Below are 26,602 nucleotides of genomic sequence, written 5' to 3' on the forward strand. Positions count from 1 at the left end.
CACATTAACTTTACGAGTCATCTACAGTAGGCCTATATCCCAACAAAAAAAAAAACGATAAACATTCAGATCTGCTTTTTAGATTTACTATCGAGAAGCAAAATATTCCTTTTTTAAAGTGGTCGAGATAGATTTAGATCTATATATGTATGCCAGTGACTATTAAAGTAAATTAACGTATTTGAATTTATTTTTTTTTTTGTTACAATTCGCCTTATTATTACATTTTCATTAAATGAAAGCCGACAATGCCTTTTTTAGCGGCCCCCGAAAGGGGAAAAGACGCTATTAGTTTTGTGCGAAATTTCTGTCCGTCTGTCCGTCTGTCCCGTTTAGATCTCGTAAACTAGAAGAGATATTGAAAATCCGACTTCACAATATTTTAGACCATTCAAAGTTCTGATGCTTTTTTTTTTTCCTGAAAGCGAAAATTCTAATTTTTAAAATCAATTATGCAAGCAGTTTTTTATAAGAAAAAGCTAATTAGTATGCATTATATGTTAGACCTAATATAAGACGAATAGTAATCTTATAAACATCATTTTTGTGAACATTTTTTCTATATAGCGGATTTTTTTTTTTTTTTTTTTTTTTTTTTGAGGATTCGAATATGAGTTGAGCCTTTTCAAAACAATTAACTTATTTAGTTCGAACCGAGGGTCCCGGGTTCGAATCCTGGTGAAGACTGGGATTTTCAACTTCTGAGTCTACCCAGCTCTAATGGGTACCTGACATTAGTTGGGGAAAAGCAAAGGCGGTTGGTCGTTGTGCTGGCACCCTCGTTAACCGTAGGCCACAAAAACAGATGAACTTTACATCATCTGCCCTATAGACCACAAACTAGTTAGGCCAGGTTCACATCTAACTTTACATTCACTTTCACGTATCCTTTGATCTGCGGGACGGTTGGGGCACTACACAAGATCTGTTAACCTTCTTTCTCCATTCTTATCTCTCATTTGTCTTTGATATAATTTCATTCGGATGTTCTTTCTGAAAATATTGAAGCCTACCTGGGTGGACCACTGGTCGTGCGGTTTGCGCGCTGGACTGTCGTTTGGATTTATCGACGATCGAAGGTTCAAACCCTGCCTGCTCCCATCCCCCGTCGACCTCCTTCGCCTATCCTAGTCTGATTAGCGTATAGATGGGAAACAGGGGAACATCTTGCACTTATAAAGATAGCTTGATATCGCTTTGTCTCTAGCAAAGCAAAAGTTGGTATTCCGTGGCGAATTGAAGAAGACTATTCATCATATAAAGTGTATTTTTTGGCGATTGTGGAAATATTATCCAAATATGAGCTAGTACTGAAGTAATAACTCTACGTGAAATAGAGTGCGGACATTCCAGGCGCCGAGTGTGAGTTCATGTGTTTTGATTCGTTTTTTCTTGAGGTTTGTGTTTGATTTGTTTCTCCCGCATTAGTGGGATCCCCGCAAGTCGCGGGAGACTGGCCAGGGTCATGGGGGACAGGCAATGTTTAGGGCACCTTTTCTAGCCCCTTTCTCATGCTTAGAAGGTAAGCAGTGCATACCTAAAAAGGTCTGCTTAGACGTTCAGACGGCTGCCGAGTTCCAGTGCTGTCACAGTCACTGGCAAGCGACCACATGGTCTGGGTCGCCTACGTGTAGGTTTGTAGCTATGGCTGCCAGTGTATCCACACCTGCCACTTCGCCACTTGCCTATCGCAGCAGGGCTTTTTTGATTGATGAACATTGGAGATGAGAATGTGGCTTGCGCGATGAAAATTTATTGAAGTGAGGGAGATTTGCACTGCATCAGCCTCACTCTCTCGCCCCTTGCCAGCTGGATCCAGTGGCAGAACAGAGTCCAGACAACTGGAGTTGGTTTGGGGGTGCAGTGGATGACAGTGTGCTCTACATGTCATACAGTGCTCCAAAACGTTCCACGGCGTTTGCTAGGTGACGCCTGATGGCCCTGGTAGTCCAATTCGACTTGAGCGCCATGCAGCCGCAACTAGACTTCACATGCTGGTGGTGGATAGAGACCATAATTTCACCAGATACATAGCTCTGGCTAACCCTCACCTGGTTTGGCTGAAAATGTTATTGATATAACTCTTGTCAAATCAAACTAGCATGTTATTGCAACAGAAAAATAAGTTTGAACAATATAAAAATATGAGGAGAGTAGTCTTAAGATGTCGGATTCACTATTCAGATAGAGAACAAGAGGTTTGTTGCTGAGTGCATGGGCGTAGCCGGGGGTGTGTGGCCCCGAAATACCCCCCCCCCCCCGCAGGGGGGTTGTCGGAATTTAGTGACTGATTTTTTTGCTTTGGTTTTGTTTATTTTAAGTGAGATTTTAAAACAAAACCATCACTTGCCCCAGCGCAGCCAATGGGTTTTGAGTTTAAACCAGGGGTTTTTGCAGTTAAATCCCTCTCTTCTATGAAATAAAAATAAAAAAAAAAGACAATCCCCATATTCCTACAGCATAGCTAAGGAAGATTTTGATTTTAAACCCCCCTCCGAAATTAACTATAAACCCCCTCTTCAATATAAGACTATCTATTCATCAGTCAAGAGATTCTATCAGCGTAGCCAAGAGGGTTTAAAACACCCCTCAAGCGGGGTTTTCAGCTAAAAAATACCTCTTCAAATTAAAAAAAAAAATGATACACACAAAGTTCTATGAGCGAAGCCAAATGGGTTTTGAGTTTAAACCTCCCTTCAGCGAGGTTTGAAGCTAAAAATGCCTCTTCAATATAAAAAAAACAACAAATTGCACACTCAAAAATCTATTAGCGTAGAAAAAAGGGGTTTGAGTTTAAACCACCTTTAGCGGGGTTTAAAGCTGAAAAATACCTCTTCAATATAAAAAAAAAAGGAAATTACACACTCAAAATTCTATGAGCGTAGCCAAGGCAAGGGGTGTTTAAATTTAAAACCTCCTCCTCCAGAGGGCTTTTCTTTTAAAGTTTAAAACCCCTCCTGATGGTTTTGAGTTTGAAATCCCCCTACAGAGAGATATTGAGTTAAAAGTTATTTATAAGTTTTAAAATTAGAATCCTGAAAAGGAAACTTCAAGTTTGTATTGTCTAAAGTTATTGTAGACTTTTAAATTTTAAGATAAATAAAAATTTTCTTTTCAAGTTTTTGTACCAATCAATATACTTTTTATAAAGTTGCATTTTTTCATTAGTCATCCTCAGGAAACTACCACTATAATGTTAAAAAGTTTCCATTAAGAGCTGTTTAATGTTTACTAAGTAAAGCATGTTCAGTTGATGTAAAATCTGTTTCTAATTTAAAAATCTTTTAATATTATGTAATATTAATGATAAAATATCGATACTCTTAACGTTGTGTAAAAGCAATCAACGAACTGTATTATGGCGCAAATGAAAACAAACAACGATATGTAGTGCTGTAACTCTGCCTACAGCGAGCCCAAAGAACCTCAACGAAAGTGATAGGTAAAAACAGCAATTTAATAATAGACTAATAGTCGGATAACAATTACACATTCGAATAATAACAACACTTGTTTACATCAGCCATCTTTTGACTTCCACACTTATTTCCTGTCTCTGTCCTGTGTCTTATGGTGCGCAGTCTCACACCTAATGACAACGTGCAATGTAGAGTCATAACACTGCCCCCTCCTTAAAACTGTTCGTCTCGAACAAAGTTTGCCCCGCCATGATAAAGATGAAGCCGATCCACGTGAACAACATTGAAGCTAGACCGTGGAGTCTTTGAATTCGGTAGACCACATCGTTGATCCTTTTAACAACACGATATGGACCTTCCCAGTCTCTTTGGAGTTTTGGGGATCTACCTTTTCTTCTCTGGGGGTTATATAGCCATACCAGATGGCCTTCCTGAAACCCCGAGGCATTTGCACGTCTATCGTATCGAGTCTTCATTAGATCGCAGTTATTCTTCATTGTCCCACGAGCCAGAGAATGTGTTTCCTCCAGACGCCGTCTAAGATCGTTGACATACTCGGAAGCAGTGACTAGTGTGTCTCTCGGAAGTCCAAATAGCAGATCACTTGGCAACCGAAGTTCCCGGCCGAACAACATCTTTGCAGGGGTATATGAAGTAGAGCAATGGATGGAACTCCTGTAGGACATCAGGAACACTGGAATTTATGCATCCCAGTTGTCTTGTCGATCATCGGTGACCTTCGACAAGTATTGTTCTAAGGTACGATTAAACCGCTCTACCATTCCGTCTGACTGCGGGTGTAGTGGTGTAGTGCGAGTTTTATTGATGCCAAGCACCCGGCACATTTCCTGAAATACTCTAGATTCAAAGTTCCTGCCCTGATCGGAGTGTAGTTCCATTGGGACAACAAAACGACTAATCCAGTTCTCTACAAGCGTTTCTGCTACTGTTGTTGCTTCTTGGTTCGGTATCGCATACGCCTCCGGCCATTTAGTGAAGTAATCAATAGCTACCAATATGTACTTATTTCCTCGTCTAGTTTCAGGAAATGGCCCTGCCACATCGATTGCAATCCTTTCAAGCGGAACTCCAACTATGTATTGTTGCATTCGTCCCCTTGTTTTGCGTGAAGGGCCCTTTGCGGCTGTACAGATGTCGCAGCCCTGGCACCATTCCTCTACATCCTCTCTGTATCTGAACCAGTAGAATCTTTGGCGAACCTTATCGAGGGTCTTATTAACGCCCAGATGAGATCCACTGGTACCGTTGTGAATTTCCTGCAGCACATCAAACACTCTGCTTTTTGGTAATATAAGCTGAAAACGCCTCGATGTGCCGTCAACGGATTCCCAGACCCTTCTTAGGACACCATTAAGGATGGTTATTGAGTCCCATTGCGCCCAGTACGCTTTCGTGGCAGCCCCTTTTTCAGAGATGTGCTGCCACTCGGGCCGTTGTCCATTCTCCTTCCATAGCAGAATAGGAGCCAGATCATTATCTTCCAACTGGTCCTCTCTAATTTTTTCATCTGGCCAGGACCCGATAACATCTACTCCTAGACGACGACACTCCGTTTCTTTTTCTTCTGCCTTCACGCAGTGCCTGCACTTCATTTCGCATGGTCTTCGAGACATTGCTTCGGCATTCTGGTGAATCAGTCCCTTCCTGTGTTCAGTCTCAAATTCATAATTCTGCAACCGTTCAACCCATCTCGCCACCTGTCCCTCTGGATTCTTGAAAGATAGTAGCCATTTTAAGGCTGCGTGGTCAGTTCTCAGTTTAAACCTTTGTCCAAGGAGATATTTATGAAAATGTTTAATTGAATCAACTACAGCCAACAATTCACGTCTCGTAACACAATAATTCCATTCAGACTTTGACAACCTTCTACTAAAGTAAGCTACGACCTTTTCGTTTCCATCAATGCTCTGCGATAGCACAGCACCGATCCCCGTACCGCTTGCGTCTGTATCCAGAATGAATGGTGTACCCGCCAGTGGGTATGCTAACATCGGCGACGAAAGGAGAGCCTCTTTTAACTTTTCAAACGCCTCCTGGCATTCTATTGTCCATATAAACCGTTTTTTTTTGTTCTGTCAGTTGGTGAAGGACTCCTGCAATCCTAGAGAAGCCTGGAACAAAGCGTCGGTAATAAGTGCAAAGACCCAAAAAACTTTTCAGTTCTTGTACACTTCCAGGGACAGGCCATTGCCTAACCGCTTCACTTTTGTCCGGATCCGTGCTTATACCCTCGCTTGATACAACATGGCCCAAATATTTTACTTTCCTCTTGAATAGGTCACACTTCTTGGGGTGGAGCTTCATACCCGCACTTCGAATCCTCTGAAACACTTCTCTCAAATTGTTCAGATGTTCATCAAATGTTCTTCCGAGCACGATAATATCATCAAGATATACTAGGCAAGTATTCCAGTTAAGACCTTTTAAAACTTGATCCATCAATCTCTCAAAAGTAGCTGGTGCATTGCATAGGCCAAATGGCATCACCTTAAATTGCCACAAGCCACTTCCAGCTGAAAAGGCCGTTCTCTCTTTATCAATGGGATGCATCCCTATCTGCCAATATCCGCTCTTGAGGTCTAGAGTAAATATTCGTGATCCGGCGAGCGTGCCCAATGTGTCATCAATGCGGGGAAGAGGATAACTATCTTTCTGCGTGACATTATTTAATGCCCGGTAATCAACACAAAACCGTAAAGTCCCATCTTTCTTTTTTAACCAATACAACCGGTGAACACCACGGGCTGTTGGATGGCTCGATGACCCCTTGTTGTTTCATGCGTTCGAGCATATCGATGGCCTCTTGCTGTTTAGCCAACGGTAGACGACGTGGTGGTTGTCGAATGGGTCTGGCACTTCCCGTATCAATACGGTGTTGTACAAGGTTTGTCCTCCCGCAATCATCCTCGTCACAGGGCATAATGTCCATAAATTCCAAAATTAATTTCTCAGCTTTGTTATATTCTTCCATCGAAAGATTTTCTTCCATCTTGGTAAGAATTTTGTGTATCTGTGCGCTCTCCTTCGCTACCGTGTTTGTCGATCCCTCTGCGTCCCGACATTGTGTGATCAGATCCACGGGGTAACAGTCCGCTATGACACTGCCCGCTCGTAACTTATTTTCCTGCGAGTAAAGATTCATGACTCTCACTGGGACCTTTCTATCACCAACACTGACCACCAACGTCTTTCCTACAGCCAGACTATTTTCTGTTCCTCTCGCTGTTTCTACGAGTTTTGTACTAATGGTTTTGCAATGTCCTTCAACCTTTCCCCATAATATACATTCCGATTGTGCTGGTATGGTCGTATCTTCTACCAACAAAATTCTTCTCGCTTGACCGTATCCCTTATCCTCCTCAAGTAGTGGAATCTCCATGTTAGCATATTGTAAAGTGCCATTAACCATGTTTAAAGACAGCCCGAATGCTTGCATAAAATCCAAGCCGAGGATACACTCGTCAGTCACGTTTGCGATCAGGAACTCATGACAGAATGGTTGGGTTTGAATTTCAAAGTTAAGTTTGACCTGCCCCAACACTGGTATTAGTTCGCCACTGGCTGTTTTCAGTGTATAACTGTTTGCTTCTGTTATTTCCTGATCTCCAATATAATCGGGTCTAATTATCGACCGAGATGCCCCGGTGTCCAAAAGAAAAGCGCAACACCCGTGGCCGATCTTTCCTTGAACCTTTAAACTTCTGTTTCTTCCCAACACAGTGACAGAAATAACCATTTTTGGAGCCTCTTTATAGCGCGCTGCCTGTCTCCGCTCCGTGAAACCGGCAGACATTAGTTTTCCCGGTTGCCCTTCTGTCTTTCTTGTGATTGGCGTCCACGACCCCGAAACCCTCTGGTACAATCCCTTTGCATATGACCAGGGGTGTTGCAGTTCCAGCAGCGAAGAAGTGTTCTATTTTGTCTGAAATAGGGTCGCCGTTCGTCTCTAGTCTCGTCCACCACCCTTCTGACCAGCCGTGCAAGATCCTCCTCCTGGGGTCGTCTTTCGTCTATAGCCTCCCCTACCAGTCTTCGTACCAGCTGTGTAGGATCCTCCTCCCGAGCATCTATCGTCCGGCTGTGCTGCGTGGCCCTCGCAGAATCTCTTGCCGCCTCATAGGACAGAGCATAGATAAGGGCTTCGCTTACTTTCCGTTTTCCGCTGATTCAGATGGCTTTTTTAAGTTCTGCATCTCGCACTCCATCTATGAAGGCATCTGTAACAATAACATCCAAAAATTCTGGTGTTGCCAATGGGTAAGCCAGACGGGCAAGACGCTCAATGTCTGCCGCTAATTCCTGTAGTGTCTCTCCACATTTCTGCAGTCGGCTTTTTAATTGTATCCTAAACACTTCCTGTAAGTGCTCGTCGCCGTATCGCAGTTCCATTGTATTGACCATAGCATCGAAGTCCGTCTGGTCCTTCATTGTCTGTAACAATTCGGCTGCCTTGCCTCTGAGTGCCAACACCAGACTGTCGCGTAGTATAGACAAGTGTCTATTTCTTTCTCCTAACTCTGTTTTTTTTATTTCCTCTACTGGTAGTACGTGTACGGGGCGAGAGTGTCTTGTATTTTTTTTGTTTTGAATTGTTTTGCTACGTCACAAAGTCCGGTGACATCTATGGGTCATTCTTTGTCATGAGGCAGTTCACCCTCTGAGTTTGGTTGTAACGGACGGTGTGTTGGCCAGTAAAACGTTATTTGTCTGTACCATTTTCTCGGACTTATTATTCAGTTGGATTTTTGGGACCCCTGTTTAGGGTGAGTTATTCGTTTGTGATATCTATTATTGTATGCTGTATGAGGTTGTCACTATTTCTATTTTTAGTGTAGAAATTGAGAGTATTGTGTTTATTTCGTTTATAGGGTGCCAGTGTTGGAGTTGTGGGCGTCGCTTGCCGTCTCAGAAATACATATTGCAGTTTTTTTCATTGTCATTGTCAAACTTTACTATTACCGAGGTTGGCAGTGTTGTGACGCCAGCCGGTCAGAGTCTGGTGGACCATAAAGCCAGGGTGACAAGTTAATAGCCGTAGCAAAGGTGCTTAAATTAATTATTGTATAATATCTTTATATATACCTATTATATATATATATATATATCTAATATATATACTGTCTATTTGTCATCCTCATTGTACATACACATATATGTTTCATACAATTAAATTCATTTATTTTTGTTGTTATTTAAACTATTCACCTAGTTGTTTACTGTATGTACGACTGTGTGTGAGTGATGTTCTTGTCAGGTTGAACCCCGGGACCTTAACAGTATACAGCTAGTTGAAAACGCAAATAAATCCTAAACCTGACAAATGGGGGCTCAGAGTCCGGCTGTGACTACTAGGTCATAGATTGTCTTATCTAGTCTTGTTATCTTATAAAATAAAAAAAAAATATATACTGCCTAATACCTCTTTATTGTATTTATATTTGATGTTATTGGGTACAATTTGCTGAAGAAAAAAAAATTGTTTGTGTACTTCTCATAATTGTTTGGACATCAAAAGTAGCAGAGGCTTGAAACATTGTTAAATTTATCATTAATTTGTTTGAATTCACCGCCATATTACTTTATGTGTTGATTGTTGATATTGAGGATTGTACCAATGCTAAATTCATCATTTATGATTTTGAACTCATCATCATATGACTATAGGTGTTGATATTTCAAGATTGTGATTTATATTCATTTATTTAATTTTTTCTTTCATGTAATTTTGTGCTTCACTTATGACCGAGTGACGAGTGTCTTCTCGCTCCCGACAACAGACAAGTGTGTGGGGATTGACCGTTGATACCGGTGTTAGAGGCCATCGTTCCTGTGTTGGTGTGTTGGAAGTCCCTGTAGCAGCTACCTTTCTACGCATCGGCCTGGAGTGAGGCGTTTTCTCTCCGACGTTGGATACTGCTCAGATAGGTTTTCTCTTTCTTTGCCATACGACACACTCATAGGTTGTAGTTTACATCTTATGTTTGTATATTATAGTATATCATAGTAATAATAATAATAGTATTAGTTGATTTAGCTTAACACAGTAAGGCACTTAGACCATGGAAACCAGGTTAACGGTAACGTCACAATTTATTAGTGATGGCCGTGCTATGGGGTACGAAGGGGAAAGGCTAGAGAAATATGTGAAGGAACGGAAAGCTGAATATGATAGAGATAAGGAAGTCGCGAAGGCAGAGGAAGAGGCTAGGTTTGAGCGGCAGGAGAAGTTGAAGAAAGAGGCGAAGGCAGAAGAAGAGGCTAGAAAGAAAGAGGCGAAGGCAGAAGAAGAGGCTAGAAAGAAAGAGGCGAAGGCAGAAGAAGAGGCTAGGAAGAAAGAGGAAGAAGAGAGATTTGAACGTGATGAGAAGGCCAAACGCGAGGAGCACGAAAGATGGAAGGAAAGAGATGCCAAGGAGTCAATCAAGAGGAAAGAGGAGTTGGAACTGGCTAGGCTTAAAGAAAAGTCTGCGCCAGAGGCAGGCGGGGCGGCAGGACAGTCAGGGGATGTGCGATACAAGAATGTCTTAGACAGGCTTGACAAGAGTTTCCAGGGAATGAAAGATGACGACGACCTCCTAGCTTACCTAACACACTTTGAGGCCGTTGCAGCAAGGTGCAAAATAGAGAGAAAAGAGTGGTCCTTGCTGTTGTCATATAAACTGACCACCGCACTCAGAAACTTCATGCTAAGGGACAGTCTGTTCCTTAGCGAGAATTATGAAGAAGTCAAGACTGTACTTCTTCGCCATGCAGATATCAACGCGGAAACCTGCCGCAAAAGATTCCATCTCGTGAGACCAAGTCAAAACGACTTTAGGAGTTATGTAACAGAATTGAAAACGGCCTTAGACAATTGGTGCAAGATGGCCGAAGTCGGTAAAACAGTGGAGGAGTTAAAAGATCTGTTGATCAAAGATAGGATCTTAGAAAGCGTATCGAGTCGTGTATACAGGCAACTGGTTTTGAGCAAGCACAGAACAGTAGAGAACATGCTGGAAGTTATAGAAGGCTTTAAGGTTGCTGGGTCAGATGAGCCGATTTGTAAGGAAGAGAGTGTATATGTGGCGGCAGCATGTTGTGAACCTGTGGGTAAAAGAAAGGTAATTGTGTGTTTCAGTTGTGGTGAAAAGGGGCATAATTCAACCGAGTGCCGTAAAGGTGTTTCCCCGTCTAACGAGATTGATGTTGAAGATGTGAACTCTAATGATATTGTCAGCGATCAAGATCAAAGGTCAAGACATAGATGACTAGCGGATCGTCGCGATTCGGATGGTCGCCGTGGGTATAAGTTAGTGCCGGATCGCTACACAGTAACTGTTCAAAATTTGCCATTCAATGTTAACTGGCAGAAGTTAAAAGATAGATTTAGAGATGTTGGTTTAGTGGGATTTGTGGAGGTTTTAATGGCAAACGGGAAGTCGATGGGCGTAGGTCATGTAAAGTTAAGGAACCTGGCCGATGTTGCGAGAGCAGTTAAATATTTAGACAAGTCCAAACTTGGAGGTAGAACTATTGTAGTTGTCCCACATCGTATAAGTGCGCGGGGGTAACGATATGATAACTTTGATTCTCTGTTTTATATATATATATATATTTATATATATATTTGCTTTGTTGGTCAAACGTTCCAATATTTAGACCTATGGAAGTAAACTGGAACTGCAAGTGTGCGTTGGCATTGAATAGGCTGCAGACTTGTCTGAGTAAGTATCCTATTCTTCGTTTACCTGATACTTCTCTAACTTTTTTTTTTCTTCAGACAGATGCTTCAGATAAAGGAATTTCTGGCATTCTCTGTCAGTGTATCAAAGGCATGTTACATCCCATAAAGTACGTAAGCCGTAAATTGTTGCCTCGGGAGCAGAAGTACTCTATTATTGAACGGGAAGGATTAGCCATAGTATATTCTGTAAAGAAACTGGACAGGTATTTAGCAGGTAAAAGATTTCCCCTGCTGACTGATCACAAGGCCTTATCGTATCTCAGGAGCACAAACTTTACCATTGCACGTATCACAAGATGGGCATTGATGCTACAAGACTACTCCTTGGACGTTGCCCACGTAAAGGGAGAGAACAATCTGCTGGCTGATCTTTGTTTAAGATTGATATAGACTTCCATCCGCCATTTATATTATGTCTCTATGTGTTATAACATTTGAACTTGTGTTTCATATTATGCAAATGCTACTAATTTCAAGAATATAATGTGTATTTATTTACCATGAATATAATTTGGTATATTATATTAATGTTGTATTTGTAAATATGATTTTGTAATATAACTTGGTTCTTGGCCCAAGTTGATATGGGTCACCTTAAAAGTCAAGGTAACCAACTTTTCTTTGTTATTGGATTTTTATCTTGACTTGTATTGTGTCTCCTTGGTTCATTAATTGGTGACTCCCCTACCAGTCTTCGTACCAGCTGTGTAGGATCCTCCTCCCGAGCATCTATCGTCCGGCTGTGCTGCGTGGCCCTCGCAGAATCTCTTGCCGCCTCATAGGACAGAGCATAGATAAGGGCTTCGCTTACTTTCCGTTTTCCGCTGATTCAGATGGCTTTTTTAAGTTCTGCATCTCGCACTCCATCTATGAAGGCATCTGTAACAATAACATCCAAAAATTCTGGTGTTGCCAATGGGTAAGCCAGACGGGCAAGACGCTCAATGTCTGCCGCTAATTCCTGTAGTGTCTCTCCACATTTCTGCAGTCGGCTTTTTAATTGTATCCTAAACACTTCCTGTAAGTGCTCGTCGCCGTATCGCAGTTCCATTGTATTGACCATAGCATCGAAGTCCGTCTGGTCCTTCATTGTCTGTAACAATTCGGCTGCCTTGCCTCTGAGTGCCAACACCAGACTGTCGCGTAGTATAGACAAGTGTCTATTTCTTTCTCCTAACTCTGTTTTTTTTATTTCCTCTACTGGTAGTACGTGTACGGGGCGAGAGTGTCTTGTATTTTTTTTGTTTTGAATTGTTTTGCTACGTCACAAAGTCCGGTGACATCTATGGGTCATTCTTTGTCATGAGGCAGTTCACCCTCTGAGTTTGGTTGTAACGGACGGTGTGTTGGCCAGTAAAACGTTATTTGTCTGTACCATTTTCTCGGACTTATTATTCAGTTGGATTTTTGGGACCCCTGTTTAGGGTGAGTTATTCGTTTGTGATATCTATTATTGTATGCTGTATGAGGTTGTCACTATTTCTATTTTTAGTGTAGAAATTGAGAGTATTGTGTTTATTTCGTTTATAGGGTGCCAGTGTTGGAGTTGTGGGCGTCGCTTGCCGTCTCAGAAATACATATTGCAGTTTTTTTCATTGTCATTGTCAAACTTTACTATTACCGAGGTTGGCAGTGTTGTGACGCCAGCCGGTCAGAGTCTGGTGGACCATAAAGCCAGGGTGACAAGTTAATAGCCGTAGCAAAGGTGCTTAAATTAATTATTGTATAATATCTTTATATATACCTATTATATATATATATATATATATATCTAATATATATACTGTCTATTTGTCATCCTCATTGTACATACACATATATGTTTCATACAATTAAATTCATTTATTTTTGTTGTTATTTAAACTATTCACCTAGTTGTTTACTGTATGTACGACTGTGTGTGAGTGATGTTCTTGTCAGGTTGAACCCCGGGACCTTAACAGTATACAGCTAGTTGAAAACGCAAATAAATCCTAAACCTGACAAATGGGGGCTCAGAGTCCGGCTGTGACTACTAGGTCATAGATTGTCTTATCTAGTCTTGTTATCTTATAAAATAAAAAAAAAATATATACTGCCTAATACCTCTTTATTGTATTTATATTTGATGTTATTGGGTACAATTTGCTGAAGAAAAAAAAATTGTTTGTGTACTTCTCATAATTGTTTGGACATCAAAAGTAGCAGAGGCTTGAAACATTGTTAAATTTATCATTAATTTGTTTGAATTCACCGCCATATTACTTTATGTGTTGATTGTTGATATTGAGGATTGTACCAATGCTAAATTCATCATTTATGATTTTGAACTCATCATCATATGACTATAGGTGTTGATATTTCAAGATTGTGATTTATATTCATTTATTTAATTTTTTCTTTCATGTAATTTTGTGCTTCACTTATGACCGAGTGACGAGTGTCTTCTCGCTCCCGACAACAGACAAGTGTGTGGGGATTGACCGTTGATACCGGTGTTAGAGGCCATCGTTCCTGTGTTGGTGTGTTGGAAGTCCCTGTAGCAGCTACCTTTCTACGCATCGGCCTGGAGTGAGGCGTTTTCTCTCCGACGTTGGATACTGCTCAGATAGGTTTTCTCTTTCTTTGCCATACGACACACTCATAGGTTGTAGTTTACATCTTATGTTTGTATATTATAGTATATCATAGTAATAATAATAATAGTATTAGTTGATTTAGCTTAACACAGTAAGGCACTTAGACCATGGAAACCAGGTTAACGGTAACGTCACAATTTATTAGTGATGGCCGTGCTATGGGGTACGAAGGGGAAAGGCTAGAGAAATATGTGAAGGAACGGAAAGCTGAATATGATAGAGATAAGGAAGTCGCGAAGGCAGAGGAAGAGGCTAGGTTTGAGCGGCAGGAGAAGTTGAAGAAAGAGGCGAAGGCAGAAGAAGAGGCTAGAAAGAAAGAGGCGAAGGCAGAAGAAGAGGCTAGAAAGAAAGAGGCGAAGGCAGAAGAAGAGGCTAGGAAGAAAGAGGAAGAAGAGAGATTTGAACGTGATGAGAAGGCCAAACGCGAGGAGCACGAAAGATGGAAGGAAAGAGATGCCAAGGAGTCAATCAAGAGGAAAGAGGAGTTGGAACTGGCTAGGCTTAAAGAAAAGTCTGCGCCAGAGGCAGGCGGGGCGGCAGGACAGTCAGGGGATGTGCGATACAAGAATGTCTTAGACAGGCTTGACAAGAGTTTCCAGGGAATGAAAGATGACGACGACCTCCTAGCTTACCTAACACACTTTGAGGCCGTTGCAGCAAGGTGCAAAATAGAGAGAAAAGAGTGGTCCTTGCTGTTGTCATATAAACTGACCACCGCACTCAGAAACTTCATGCTAAGGGACAGTCTGTTCCTTAGCGAGAATTATGAAGAAGTCAAGACTGTACTTCTTCGCCATGCAGATATCAACGCGGAAACCTGCCGCAAAAGATTCCATCTCGTGAGACCAAGTCAAAACGACTTTAGGAGTTATGTAACAGAATTGAAAACGGCCTTAGACAATTGGTGCAAGATGGCCGAAGTCGGTAAAACAGTGGAGGAGTTAAAAGATCTGTTGATCAAAGATAGGATCTTAGAAAGCGTATCGAGTCGTGTATACAGGCAACTGGTTTTGAGCAAGCACAGAACAGTAGAGAACATGCTGGAAGTTATAGAAGGCTTTAAGGTTGCTGGGTCAGATGAGCCGATTTGTAAGGAAGAGAGTGTATATGTGGCGGCAGCATGTTGTGAACCTGTGGGTAAAAGAAAGGTAATTGTGTGTTTCAGTTGTGGTGAAAAGGGGCATAATTCAACCGAGTGCCGTAAAGGTGTTTCCCCGTCTAACGAGATTGATGTTGAAGATGTGAACTCTAATGATATTGTCAGCGATCAAGATCAAAGGTCAAGACATAGATGACTAGCGGATCGTCGCGATTCGGATGGTCGCCGTGGGTATAAGTTAGTGCCGGATCGCTACACAGTAACTGTTCAAAATTTGCCATTCAATGTTAACTGGCAGAAGTTAAAAGATAGATTTAGAGATGTTGGTTTAGTGGGATTTGTGGAGGTTTTAATGGCAAACGGGAAGTCGATGGGCGTAGGTCATGTAAAGTTAAGGAACCTGGCCGATGTTGCGAGAGCAGTTAAATATTTAGACAAGTCCAAACTTGGAGGTAGAACTATTGTAGTTGTCCCACATCGTATAAGTGCGCGGGGGTAACGATATGATAACTTTGATTCTCTGTTTTATATATATATATATATTTATATATATATTTGCTTTGTTGGTCAAACGTTCCAATATTTAGACCTATGGAAGTAAACTGGAACTGCAAGTGTGCGTTGGCATTGAATAGGCTGCAGACTTGTCTGAGTAAGTATCCTATTCTTCGTTTACCTGATACTTCTCTAACTTTTTTTTTTCTTCAGACAGATGCTTCAGATAAAGGAATTTCTGGCATTCTCTGTCAGTGTATCAAAGGCATGTTACATCCCATAAAGTACGTAAGCCGTAAATTGTTGCCTCGGGAGCAGAAGTACTCTATTATTGAACGGGAAGGATTAGCCATAGTATATTCTGTAAAGAAACTGGACAGGTATTTAGCAGGTAAAAGATTTCCCCTGCTGACTGATCACAAGGCCTTATCGTATCTCAGGAGCACAAACTTTACCATTGCACGTATCACAAGATGGGCATTGATGCTACAAGACTACTCCTTGGACGTTGCCCACGTAAAGGGAGAGAACAATCTGCTGGCTGATCTTTGTTTAAGATTGATATAGACTTCCATCCGCCATTTATATTATGTCTCTATGTGTTATAACATTTGAACTTGTGTTTCATATTATGCAAATGCTACTAATTTCAAGAATATAATGTGTATTTATTTACCATGAATATAATTTGGTATATTATATTAATGTTGTATTTGTAAATATGATTTTGTAATATAACTTGGTTCTTGGCCCAAGTTGATATGGGTCACCTTAAAAGTCAAGGTAACCAACTTTTCTTTGTTATTGGATTTTTATCTTGACTTGTATTGTGTCTCCTTGGTTCATTAATTGGTGACTCCCCTACCAGTCTTCGTACCAGCTGTGTAGGATCCTCCTCCCGAGCATCTATCGTCCGGCTGTGCTGCGTGGCCCTCGCAGAATCTCTTGCCGCCTCATAGGACAGAGCATAGATAAGGGCTTCGCTTACTTTCCGTTTTCCGCTGATTCAGATGGCTTTTTTAAGTTCTGCATCTCGCACTCCATCTATGAAGGCATCTGTAACAATAACATCCAAAAATTCTGGTGTTGCCAATGGGTAAGCCAGACGGGCAAGACGCTCAATGTCTGCCGCTAATTCCTGTAGTGTCTCTCCACATTTCTGCAGTCGGCTTTTTAATTGTATCCTAAACACTTCCTGTAAGTGCTCGTCGCCGTATCGCAGTTCCATTGTATTGACCATAGCATCGAAGTCCGTCTGGTCCTTCATTGTCTGTAACAATTCGGCTGCCTTGCCTCTGAGTGCCAACACCAGACTGTCGCGTAGTATAGACAAGTGTCTATTTCTTTCTCCTAACTCTGTTTTTTTTATTTCCTCTACTGGTAGTACGTGTACGGGGCGAGAGTGTCTTGTATTTTTTTTGTTTTGAATTGTTTTGCTACGTCACAAAGTCCGGTGACATCTATGGGTCATTCTTTGTCATGAGGCAGTTCACCCTCTGAGTTTGGTTGTAACGGACGGTGTGTTGGCCAGTAAAACGTTATTTGTCTGTACCATTTTCTCGGACTTATTATTCAGTTGGATTTTTGGGACCCCTGTTTAGGGTGAGTTATTCGTTTGTGATATCTATTATTGTATGCTGTATGAGGTTGTCACTATTTCTATTTTTAGTGTAGAAATTGAGAGTATTGTGTTTATTTCGTTTATAGGGTGCCAGTGTTGGAGTTGTGGGCGTCGCTTGCCGTCTCAGAAATACATATTGCAGTTTTTTTCATTGTCATTGTCAAACTTTACTATTACCGAGGTTGGCAGTGTTGTGACGCCAGCCGGTCAGAGTCTGGTGGACCATAAAGCCAGGGTGACAAGTTAATAGCCGTAGCAAAGGTGCTTAAATTAATTATTGTATAATATCTTTATATATACCTATTATATATATATATATATATATATCTAATATATATACTGTCTATTTGTCATCCTCATTGTACATACACATATATGTTTCATACAATTAAATTCATTTATTTTTGTTGTTATTTAAACTATTCACCTAGTTGTTTACTGTATGTACGACTGTGTGTGAGTGATGTTCTTGTCAGGTTGAACCCCGGGACCTTAACAGTATACAGCTAGTTGAAAACGCAAATAAATCCTAAACCTGACAAATGGGGGCTCAGAGTCCGGCTGTGACTACTAGGTCATAGATTGTCTTATCTAGTCTTGTTATCTTATAAAATAAAAAAAAAATATATACTGCCTAATACCTCTTTATTGTATTTATATTTGATGTTATTGGGTACAATTTGCTGAAGAAAAAAAAATTGTTTGTGTACTTCTCATAATTGTTTGGACATCAAAAGTAGCAGAGGCTTGAAACATTGTTAAATTTATCATTAATTTGTTTGAATTCACCGCCATATTACTTTATGTGTTGATTGTTGATATTGAGGATTGTACCAATGCTAAATTCATCATTTATGATTTTGAACTCATCATCATATGACTATAGGTGTTGATATTTCAAGATTGTGATTTATATTCATTTATTTAATTTTTTCTTTCATGTAATTTTGTGCTTCACTTATGACCGAGTGACGAGTGTCTTCTCGCTCCCGACAACAGACAAGTGTGTGGGGATTGACCGTTGATACCGGTGTTAGAGGCCATCGTTCCTGTGTTGGTGTGTTGGAAGTCCCTGTAGCAGCTACCTTTCTACGCATCGGCCTGGAGTGAGGCGTTTTCTCTCCGACGTTGGATACTGCTCAGATAGGTTTTCTCTTTCTTTGCCATACGACACACTCATAGGTTGTAGTTTACATCTTATGTTTGTATATTATAGTATATCATAGTAATAATAATAATAGTATTAGTTGATTTAGCTTAACACAGTAAGGCACTTAGACCATGGAAACCAGGTTAACGGTAACGTCACAATTTATTAGTGATGGCCGTGCTATGGGGTACGAAGGGGAAAGGCTAGAGAAATATGTGAAGGAACGGAAAGCTGAATATGATAGAGATAAGGAAGTCGCGAAGGCAGAGGAAGAGGCTAGGTTTGAGCGGCAGGAGAAGTTGAAGAAAGAGGCGAAGGCAGAAGAAGAGGCTAGAAAGAAAGAGGCGAAGGCAGAAGAAGAGGCTAGAAAGAAAGAGGCGAAGGCAGAAGAAGAGGCTAGGAAGAAAGAGGAAGAAGAGAGATTTGAACGTGATGAGAAGGCCAAACGCGAGGAGCACGAAAGATGGAAGGAAAGAGATGCCAAGGAGTCAATCAAGAGGAAAGAGGAGTTGGAACTGGCTAGGCTTAAAGAAAAGTCTGCGCCAGAGGCAGGCGGGGCGGCAGGACAGTCAGGGGATGTGCGATACAAGAATGTCTTAGACAGGCTTGACAAGAGTTTCCAGGGAATGAAAGATGACGACGACCTCCTAGCTTACCTAACACACTTTGAGGCCGTTGCAGCAAGGTGCAAAATAGAGAGAAAAGAGTGGTCCTTGCTGTTGTCATATAAACTGACCACCGCACTCAGAAACTTCATGCTAAGGGACAGTCTGTTCCTTAGCGAGAATTATGAAGAAGTCAAGACTGTACTTCTTCGCCATGCAGATATCAACGCGGAAACCTGCCGCAAAAGATTCCATCTCGTGAGACCAAGTCAAAACGACTTTAGGAGTTATGTAACAGAATTGAAAACGGCCTTAGACAATTGGTGCAAGATGGCCGAAGTCGGTAAAACAGTGGAGGAGTTAAAAGATCTGTTGATCAAAGATAGGATCTTAGAAAGCGTATCGAGTCGTGTATACAGGCAACTGGTTTTGAGCAAGCACAGAACAGTAGAGAACATGCTGGAAGTTATAGAAGGCTTTAAGGTTGCTGGGTCAGATGAGCCGATTTGTAAGGAAGAGAGTGTATATGTGGCGGCAGCATGTTGTGAACCTGTGGGTAAAAGAAAGGTAATTGTGTGTTTCAGTTGTGGTGAAAAGGGGCATAATTCAACCGAGTGCCGTAAAGGTGTTTCCCCGTCTAACGAGATTGATGTTGAAGATGTGAACTCTAATGATATTGTCAGCGATCAAGATCAAAGGTCAAGACATAGATGACTAGCGGATCGTCGCGATTCGGATGGTCGCCGTGGGTATAAGTTAGTGCCGGATCGCTACACAGTAACTGTTCAAAATTTGCCATTCAATGTTAACTGGCAGAAGTTAAAAGATAGATTTAGAGATGTTGGTTTAGTGGGATTTGTGGAGGTTTTAATGGCAAACGGGAAGTCGATGGGCGTAGGTCATGTAAAGTTAAGGAACCTGGCCGATGTTGCGAGAGCAGTTAAATATTTAGACAAGTCCAAACTTGGAGGTAGAACTATTGTAGTTGTCCCACATCGTATAAGTGCGCGGGGGTAACGATATGATAACTTTGATTCTCTGTTTTATATATATATATATATTTATATATATATTTGCTTTGTTGGTCAAACGTTCCAATATTTAGACCTATGGAAGTAAACTGGAACTGCAAGTGTGCGTTGGCATTGAATAGGCTGCAGACTTGTCTGAGTAAGTATCCTATTCTTCGTTTACCTGATACTTCTCTAACTTTTTTTTTTCTTCAGACAGATGCTTCAGATAAAGGAATTTCTGGCATTCTCTGTCAGTGTATCAAAGGCATGTTACATCCCATAAAGTACGTAAGCCGTAAATTGTTGCCTCGGGAGCAGAAGTACTCTATTATTGAACGGGAAGGATTAGCCATAGTATATTCTGTAAAGAAACTGGACAGGTATTTAGCAGGTAAAAGATTTCCCCTGCTGACTGATCACAAGGCCTTATCGTATCTCAGGAGCACAAACTTTACCATTGCACGTATCACAAGATGGGCATTGATGCTACAAGACTACTCCTTGGACGTTGCCCACGTAAAGGGAGAGAACAATCTGCTGGCTGATCTTTGTTTAAGATTGATATAGACTTCCATCCGCCATTTATATTATGTCTCTATGTGTTATAACATTTGAACTTGTGTTTCATATTATGCAAATGCTACTAATTTCAAGAATATAATGTGTATTTATTTACCATGAATATAATTTGGTATATTATATTAATGTTGTATTTGTAAATATGATTTTGTAATATAACTTGGTTCTTGGCCCAAGTTGATATGGGTCACCTTAAAAGTCAAGGTAACCAACTTTTCTTTGTTATTGGATTTTTATCTTGACTTGTATTGTGTCTCCTTGGTTCATTAATTGGTGACTCCCCTACCAGTCTTCGTACCAGCTGTGTAGGATCCTCCTCCCGAGCATCTATCGTCCGGCTGTGCTGCGTGGCCCTCGCAGAATCTCTTGCCGCCTCATAGGACAGAGCATAGATAAGGGCTTCGCTTACTTTCCGTTTTCCGCTGATTCAGATGGCTTTTTTAAGTTCTGCATCTCGCACTCCATCTATGAAGGCATCTGTAACAATAACATCCAAAAATTCTGGTGTTGCCAATGGGTAAGCCAGACGGGCAAGACGCTCAATGTCTGCCGCTAATTCCTGTAGTGTCTCTCCACATTTCTGCAGTCGGCTTTTTAATTGTATCCTAAACACTTCCTGTAAGTGCTCGTCGCCGTATCGCAGTTCCATTGTATTGACCATAGCATCGAAGTCCGTCTGGTCCTTCATTGTCTGTAACAATTCGGCTGCCTTGCCTCTGAGTGCCAACACCAGACTGTCGCGTAGTATAGACAAGTGTCTATTTCTTTCTCCTAACTCTGTTTTTTTTATTTCCTCTACTGGTAGTACGTGTACGGGGCGAGAGTGTCTTGTATTTTTTTTGTTTTGAATTGTTTTGCTACGTCACAAAGTCCGGTGACATCTATGGGTCATTCTTTGTCATGAGGCAGTTCACCCTCTGAGTTTGGTTGTAACGGACGGTGTGTTGGCCAGTAAAACGTTATTTGTCTGTACCATTTTCTCGGACTTATTATTCAGTTGGATTTTTGGGACCCCTGTTTAGGGTGAGTTATTCGTTTGTGATATCTATTATTGTATGCTGTATGAGGTTGTCACTATTTCTATTTTTAGTGTAGAAATTGAGAGTATTGTGTTTATTTCGTTTATAGGGTGCCAGTGTTGGAGTTGTGGGCGTCGCTTGCCGTCTCAGAAATACATATTGCAGTTTTTTTCATTGTCATTGTCAAACTTTACTATTACCGAGGTTGGCAGTGTTGTGACGCCAGCCGGTCAGAGTCTGGTGGACCATAAAGCCAGGGTGACAAGTTAATAGCCGTAGCAAAGGTGCTTAAATTAATTATTGTATAATATCTTTATATATACCTATTATATATATATATATATATATATCTAATATATATACTGTCTATTTGTCATCCTCATTGTACATACACATATATGTTTCATACAATTAAATTCATTTATTTTTGTTGTTATTTAAACTATTCACCTAGTTGTTTACTGTATGTACGACTGTGTGTGAGTGATGTTCTTGTCAGGTTGAACCCCGGGACCTTAACAGTATACAGCTAGTTGAAAACGCAAATAAATCCTAAACCTGACAGTTGCTTTCTCTGCCTTAGTGTTCCATCTGTTGACTTTGGCCGCCGCTTCAAACTGCAATCGGTACACTGACCAAGAAACAGAGCCGTCAAACACCGGCGGTTTAGTCTTCCCCATCATTTCAGTCACCGTGGCCCCCGCATATTGTTTTTTCTCTAGCCCCGCCTTCATTTCATTTCGTAATACTTGAATTTGAGAATCGACATCCTCTACCATCCGCGACCGGAGCTCAGTTACCTCATCTCTTAATTGTTGTTTGTAATCGTCCATATCCTTTTTCAATCCAAACACAACGGATTCTATAGAGCTAAGTTTATTACCTAATTCATTTTTAAGTTCATCCTTCACCAATTTCAGGTCTTCCTTTATTTGCTCTTTCATCGATTTCCAAATCTCCGCCGTATCGGGTTCTATTTCAAATAAATAGGTGTCCGGATCCTGTTCATCATCTATGATGCTTTGCTTCAGACGCTCCATGAGCGCCTCTTTGTTGCCGCTTACCTTCAGCTCTCTGCATCTGAGTTCTCGTCTATGTTCTATCAATGAAAGCTGACCAAGTGTTTTCGTTGACGCCATCCCGTATCTTTCTCACATTGGCCTACCAAAACTTACGTTGGGTTATCCCAGAAAAATTTTTTGTAACGGTCGTGTATAAAGACCTTGTTCCCACTTTCGTTGAGAATCCCACTTCTGACACCAATTGCTGTAACTCTGCCTACAGCGAGCCCAAAGAACCTCAACGAAAGTGATAGGTAAAAACAGCAATTTAATAATAGACTAATAGTCGGATAACAATTACACATTCGAATAATAACAACACTTGTTTACATCAGCCATCTTTTGACTTCCACACTTATTTCCTGTCTCTGTCCTGTGTCTCATGGTGCGCAGTCTCACACCTAATGACAACGTGCAATGTAGAGTCATAACACTAGTTTATATTGGAAAGAAATAAGTGGAACGCTGGTGGGGGGGGGTGTGTGTGCCATCCTGATCTTACTGCACCGGGTGACACCCATCCTAGTGACGCCACTGGGCAAAGTGATAAATTTAAAGACAATAGTTATAATGATTCAATGGAAGAAATTAGATAATAGAATTGGTGGGGGTGGGTGGGGGCGGGGTTGAACTAGTCGACCTATCTAGCTAAAATCATCCTATTATATGCCAACGGTTCGATAAAATTCTTTAAACATTTTAGAAATAATTATCCATAATAAAATGAGTAATTTAAGGAATATATATGTTTCTTACATAAACATTAATGCACAATAAAATTTAAAAAAAAAAAGAGGTCTAAATAAATATGTGTGTTTGTATTCTTGCTTTGAATTACAACCTTTAGAAAAGAATGGTACTCTTTTATACTAACTATTATATAACAGAAATTGTTACTTATACCGGTAAAGTTTAAAATCTCATTAAATAACATAGATTTAGAATTTCAAATTTAGATCTAGTAACCAAAGAAATAGAAACGAAATTGTTGGAGTTTTAAGAAACATTTGACCTGTATAACTATATAAAATTATAGTGTAAAGTACATGCTTGACTAACCATGCCAATGTGTTAGAGCTATTTTCTTGTCTGATCACTAAAAACACACTATTGCATAACCTTTAAACGCGCAAGGGAAAAAAACCCAGAGTGGTCTTGTCATAATGGACCAGGTTGTTAATATCAGTCGGATACACTGCCTATTTACTTTCTGTGTGTAACTATTTTAGTTTAAATATAGATCTACAAACATGCTTGACAAACCATGCCAGTGTGTTATTTTCTTGTCTGATCACTTAAAATTAAGCAAACGCTATTGCCTAACGCGCAAAAAAAACAACAACAACACACACATAGTGGTCTGTATATATAGTATCATCAGTTACACACGAGTACACTAGGCCTACATATGTATGTCTATCTGACCAGGTTGTTAAAATCAGTTGGACACAGTCTATTTATTTTAGTGTCAGAGAGGGTGTGGATTAAGATTTTTTTTCTAGAGTTGGTTATCCTAATACTTTTAGATCTATATAGGCCTAACTGTCAATTTAGACTTACATCTCAATAATAAGTCTTAAGACTATAAAAAGGGTGTACTTGATTGTTCATGCAGTTAATAAAATATTGTTTGCCACACATGAATTGATTTAAACCACTAAATATTGACCTAACTCACTAATAATCAGCTAGATTCCCACTATAGAAATTAAACACCAACACGTGACTCACAAAAAATTCGGAACAACGCCATTCATAATCTTGCATAGAAGCTTTTGGTAAAAAATGTTTTTGAACATTTTATAATACTGCTATTTTCAAGTGCAGATATTGACTCCCATAACTTCTACCAGCATCTTACTTACCCTCTTCAAATGCAGTTTGACTAAATAGTTGTTATATAACTGCGTCATTTTTTTTTTTGATAATCAAAGTTATTGATATCACATGACCAGATAACAGCTAGGGATGTGCGTTACAATCCTGACCACATGTTTAAAAGTTGTACAAATTTATATAGTTAGTAACTAAAAAAAATAAAAAAATTAATTAAACTACGATTTTAACTAAACTTTTTTTTTCTAGTTAAACTTTGGCCTTAGTTAATTTTTTATAGTTAAACTAAAAGTTTCTAACTTTTTACTCTTGCCCCTCACTACATACCAATATCTGAAGTGTCCGTAGATGTTTTTTTTTAAATATAGGGGAGAGTGGGGAGAAATGGTCCACCATTTTTACTAAAAGTTACATAAAAACATAAATAACAACTCAGAGATGTTTGTTATATTTCTCAATAAAGTAACCATTTATTTCAAAATATAGTCTATAAAAAAAAAAAAAATTATCATACATAAGAAAAAAATAAAATAAAAAATACCACCCCAAATATGGGGAGAAATGGACCACCTGTGGGGAGAAATGGACCGACTTTGGGGGAGAAATGGACCACCTGTGGAATACACAAGAAACTTTAAAGAAATTAATAGAAATGTATTTTTTTAAAGAGACATTAAATGAGATATATCTTTCTGTTCTTTTAGTACCTTTGCAGTTTACTGGTGGTGGCAAAATTGTTTTAATTTGTCCTATTCTGACTGTCCCAATGTCTTCTACTGTCGGTCAAAAAAACTTGTCAACCATTTTCCCACTCTTTCGCAAAAAAGAAACTTCTATATCACCATCCTCATCTTCTTCTTTCATAACCTTACCAACTAAATATTTTGCTTTCTTTCCTACCTCAAACTCACACAAAACATAGTCGTTAACATTCACACTTTCAACACCATCCATTCTGACATCAATACTTTCATCACTACTGTCGCTACTGTCACTAATATTATCTGTCCTATCATCAGTCATATCAGTATCAAATAGATTTTTTTTAACATTGGATATATCTCCAGATTTAACGCAATGCTTCAATTTTATTTCCTCCATCATTGGTGATGATGTCGCAAGCATACATTTTCCACGCTTTTTCCCTCTGTTGGTTTGCTTGCGAGGAGCAGCTTTAGGATAGCCTGCAAATATTTCAGGCGAAGCAAACATTTTTGGTGAAGCTGCATCCGAAGATATTGTATGAGCCAACACATTTATTGATGTGTCCCCTTGTGGAGTTGCATCAGGAACAAAAGGAGTGTCAGTGTCTGGTGATGATGAGCTACAATGTGCCCTTGGTCTTGCAATGTCTATGTCTGGTAATTCTGGGTCTGCAACCATAGGCCTGTCTGTAACGTCCGAAGGCAGAAATTCTTCATCCAAAAATATGTCTTTATCTAGAGGCCACACACCACTAGTTTTAAAGCCAGACAAAATATTTTGTTTTGTAGAAGCCTTGAGAAAAGCTGTGCCTCTAAGCTCCACCAGCTGATAAATGGACAGAGTTTGCCTAGCATATTTTATTTGCCAAGAGTCAGCAAGATTATTGAAGGCAGCTTTCATTGGTCCAAATACAGTGCGGTCTAGTGGCTGTAACTTATGGCTTGTATGAGGTGGTAGGGTAATAACATGAATGTTATTTCTTTTAGCTAATTCTAGGGCAGCATATGAAAGATGGCTTTCATGGTTGTCTAATATTAATATCACAGGGTAGATTTCAGTTGGCCTAACATATTTTATAAAATGGTGTATAACTTGAAGAAAACTTTCACTGGTCATCCAACCAGAAGGATGGGCATGTCCAAGAGAGCCTTCTGGCGATCCATTTAACATGAAGTTTTTAAATTGCTTTTTTGGAAAAATAAAAACAGGTGGTAAAGTGTTGCCGGTGGCTGAAACAATGCAGCACATTGTCACAAGCTCGCCACGTTCTCTGGAGGTAACTTGACCTATTTGCTTACTTCCACGAGGTGCAATTACTTTAGGAACTTTTTGCACAGTTGTCACACCAGTTTCATCTAAATTGAAGATCTGCTCACCAAGGTCTGCTCACCACTAATATTTAGTTTTTTTGAAAGATTCTTCCAACAAAGTGAAAAATGTGTTGACATTAAATTTGTTGAACGCTGTAGCCCGTGCCAGTGATGTGTCTTCAGGCTGTCTGAGTGAAAGTTCTGGATGGCGTCTCATAAATCCAAAAAGCCACTCTCTTCCGGCCATTGAATTGGTGGTCCATGACGCAGGGCATTTTATGTTGTTCACTAAAGCCATTTCAAGGGCAAGAGCACGAACATTTTTTGT

General features: G+C 40.2%; 6 protein-coding genes across 8 annotated transcripts; 3 read left to right on the plus strand and 3 right to left on the minus strand.

Moving 5' to 3' along the window:
• Positions 1-6,120: 6,120 nt before the first annotated feature.
• On the minus strand, positions 6,121-7,176 carry LOC129924905 (uncharacterized). The gene has a single exon (XM_056022273.1). The coding sequence runs from the start codon at positions 7,174-7,176 to the stop codon at positions 6,121-6,123; it is 1,056 nt and encodes a 351-aa protein (XP_055878248.1).
• Positions 7,177-7,257: 81 nt separating this feature from the next.
• LOC129928223 (uncharacterized) lies at positions 7,258-11,848 on the plus strand. The gene is made up of 2 exons (XM_056041497.1): positions 7,258-9,648; positions 9,703-11,848. The coding sequence occupies exons 1-2, from the start codon at positions 9,500-9,502 to the stop codon at positions 10,685-10,687; spliced, it is 1,134 nt and encodes a 377-aa protein (XP_055897472.1). The 5' UTR covers positions 7,258-9,499; the 3' UTR covers positions 10,688-11,848.
• Positions 11,849-11,934: 86 nt separating this feature from the next.
• On the plus strand, positions 11,935-20,631 carry LOC129928213 (golgin subfamily A member 6-like protein 4). 3 transcript variants are annotated; one of them, XM_056041479.1, is made up of 2 exons: positions 11,935-12,868; positions 17,083-20,631. In XM_056041479.1, the coding sequence occupies exon 2, from the start codon at positions 18,278-18,280 to the stop codon at positions 19,463-19,465; it is 1,188 nt and encodes a 395-aa protein (XP_055897454.1). In that variant the 5' UTR covers positions 11,935-12,868; positions 17,083-18,277; the 3' UTR covers positions 19,466-20,631. The 3 variants fall into 3 exon arrangements, with proteins under 3 accessions (XP_055897454.1, XP_055897455.1, XP_055897447.1); XM_056041480.1 differs by lacking the exon at positions 11,935-12,868 and having other exon boundaries at positions 16,324-18,426; positions 18,481-20,631; XM_056041472.1 differs by lacking the exon at positions 11,935-12,868 and adding an exon at positions 16,324-16,977.
• On the plus strand, positions 12,867-16,237 carry LOC129928224 (uncharacterized). The gene is made up of 2 exons (XM_056041509.1): positions 12,867-14,037; positions 14,092-16,237. The coding sequence occupies exons 1-2, from the start codon at positions 13,889-13,891 to the stop codon at positions 15,074-15,076; spliced, it is 1,134 nt and encodes a 377-aa protein (XP_055897484.1). The 5' UTR covers positions 12,867-13,888; the 3' UTR covers positions 15,077-16,237.
• A 1,246-nt stretch (positions 20,632-21,877) lies between the features above and the next one.
• On the minus strand, positions 21,878-22,501 carry LOC129924919 (uncharacterized). Its single transcript, XM_056022368.1, has one exon. The coding sequence runs from the start codon at positions 22,499-22,501 to the stop codon at positions 21,878-21,880; it is 624 nt and encodes a 207-aa protein (XP_055878343.1).
• A 2,295-nt stretch (positions 22,502-24,796) lies between these two features.
• On the minus strand, positions 24,797-26,231 carry LOC129928222 (uncharacterized). Its single transcript, XM_056041491.1, has one exon. The coding sequence runs from the start codon at positions 26,210-26,212 to the stop codon at positions 25,043-25,045; it is 1,170 nt and encodes a 389-aa protein (XP_055897466.1). The 5' UTR covers positions 26,213-26,231; the 3' UTR covers positions 24,797-25,042.
• Between the last annotated feature and the right edge of the window lie 371 nt (positions 26,232-26,602).

The sequence above is a fragment of the Biomphalaria glabrata genome, chromosome 1, assembly GCF_947242115.1.
Source record: "Biomphalaria glabrata chromosome 1, xgBioGlab47.1, whole genome shotgun sequence".
In the NCBI taxonomy this organism is placed as follows: Eukaryota; Metazoa; Mollusca; class Gastropoda; family Planorbidae; genus Biomphalaria; species Biomphalaria glabrata.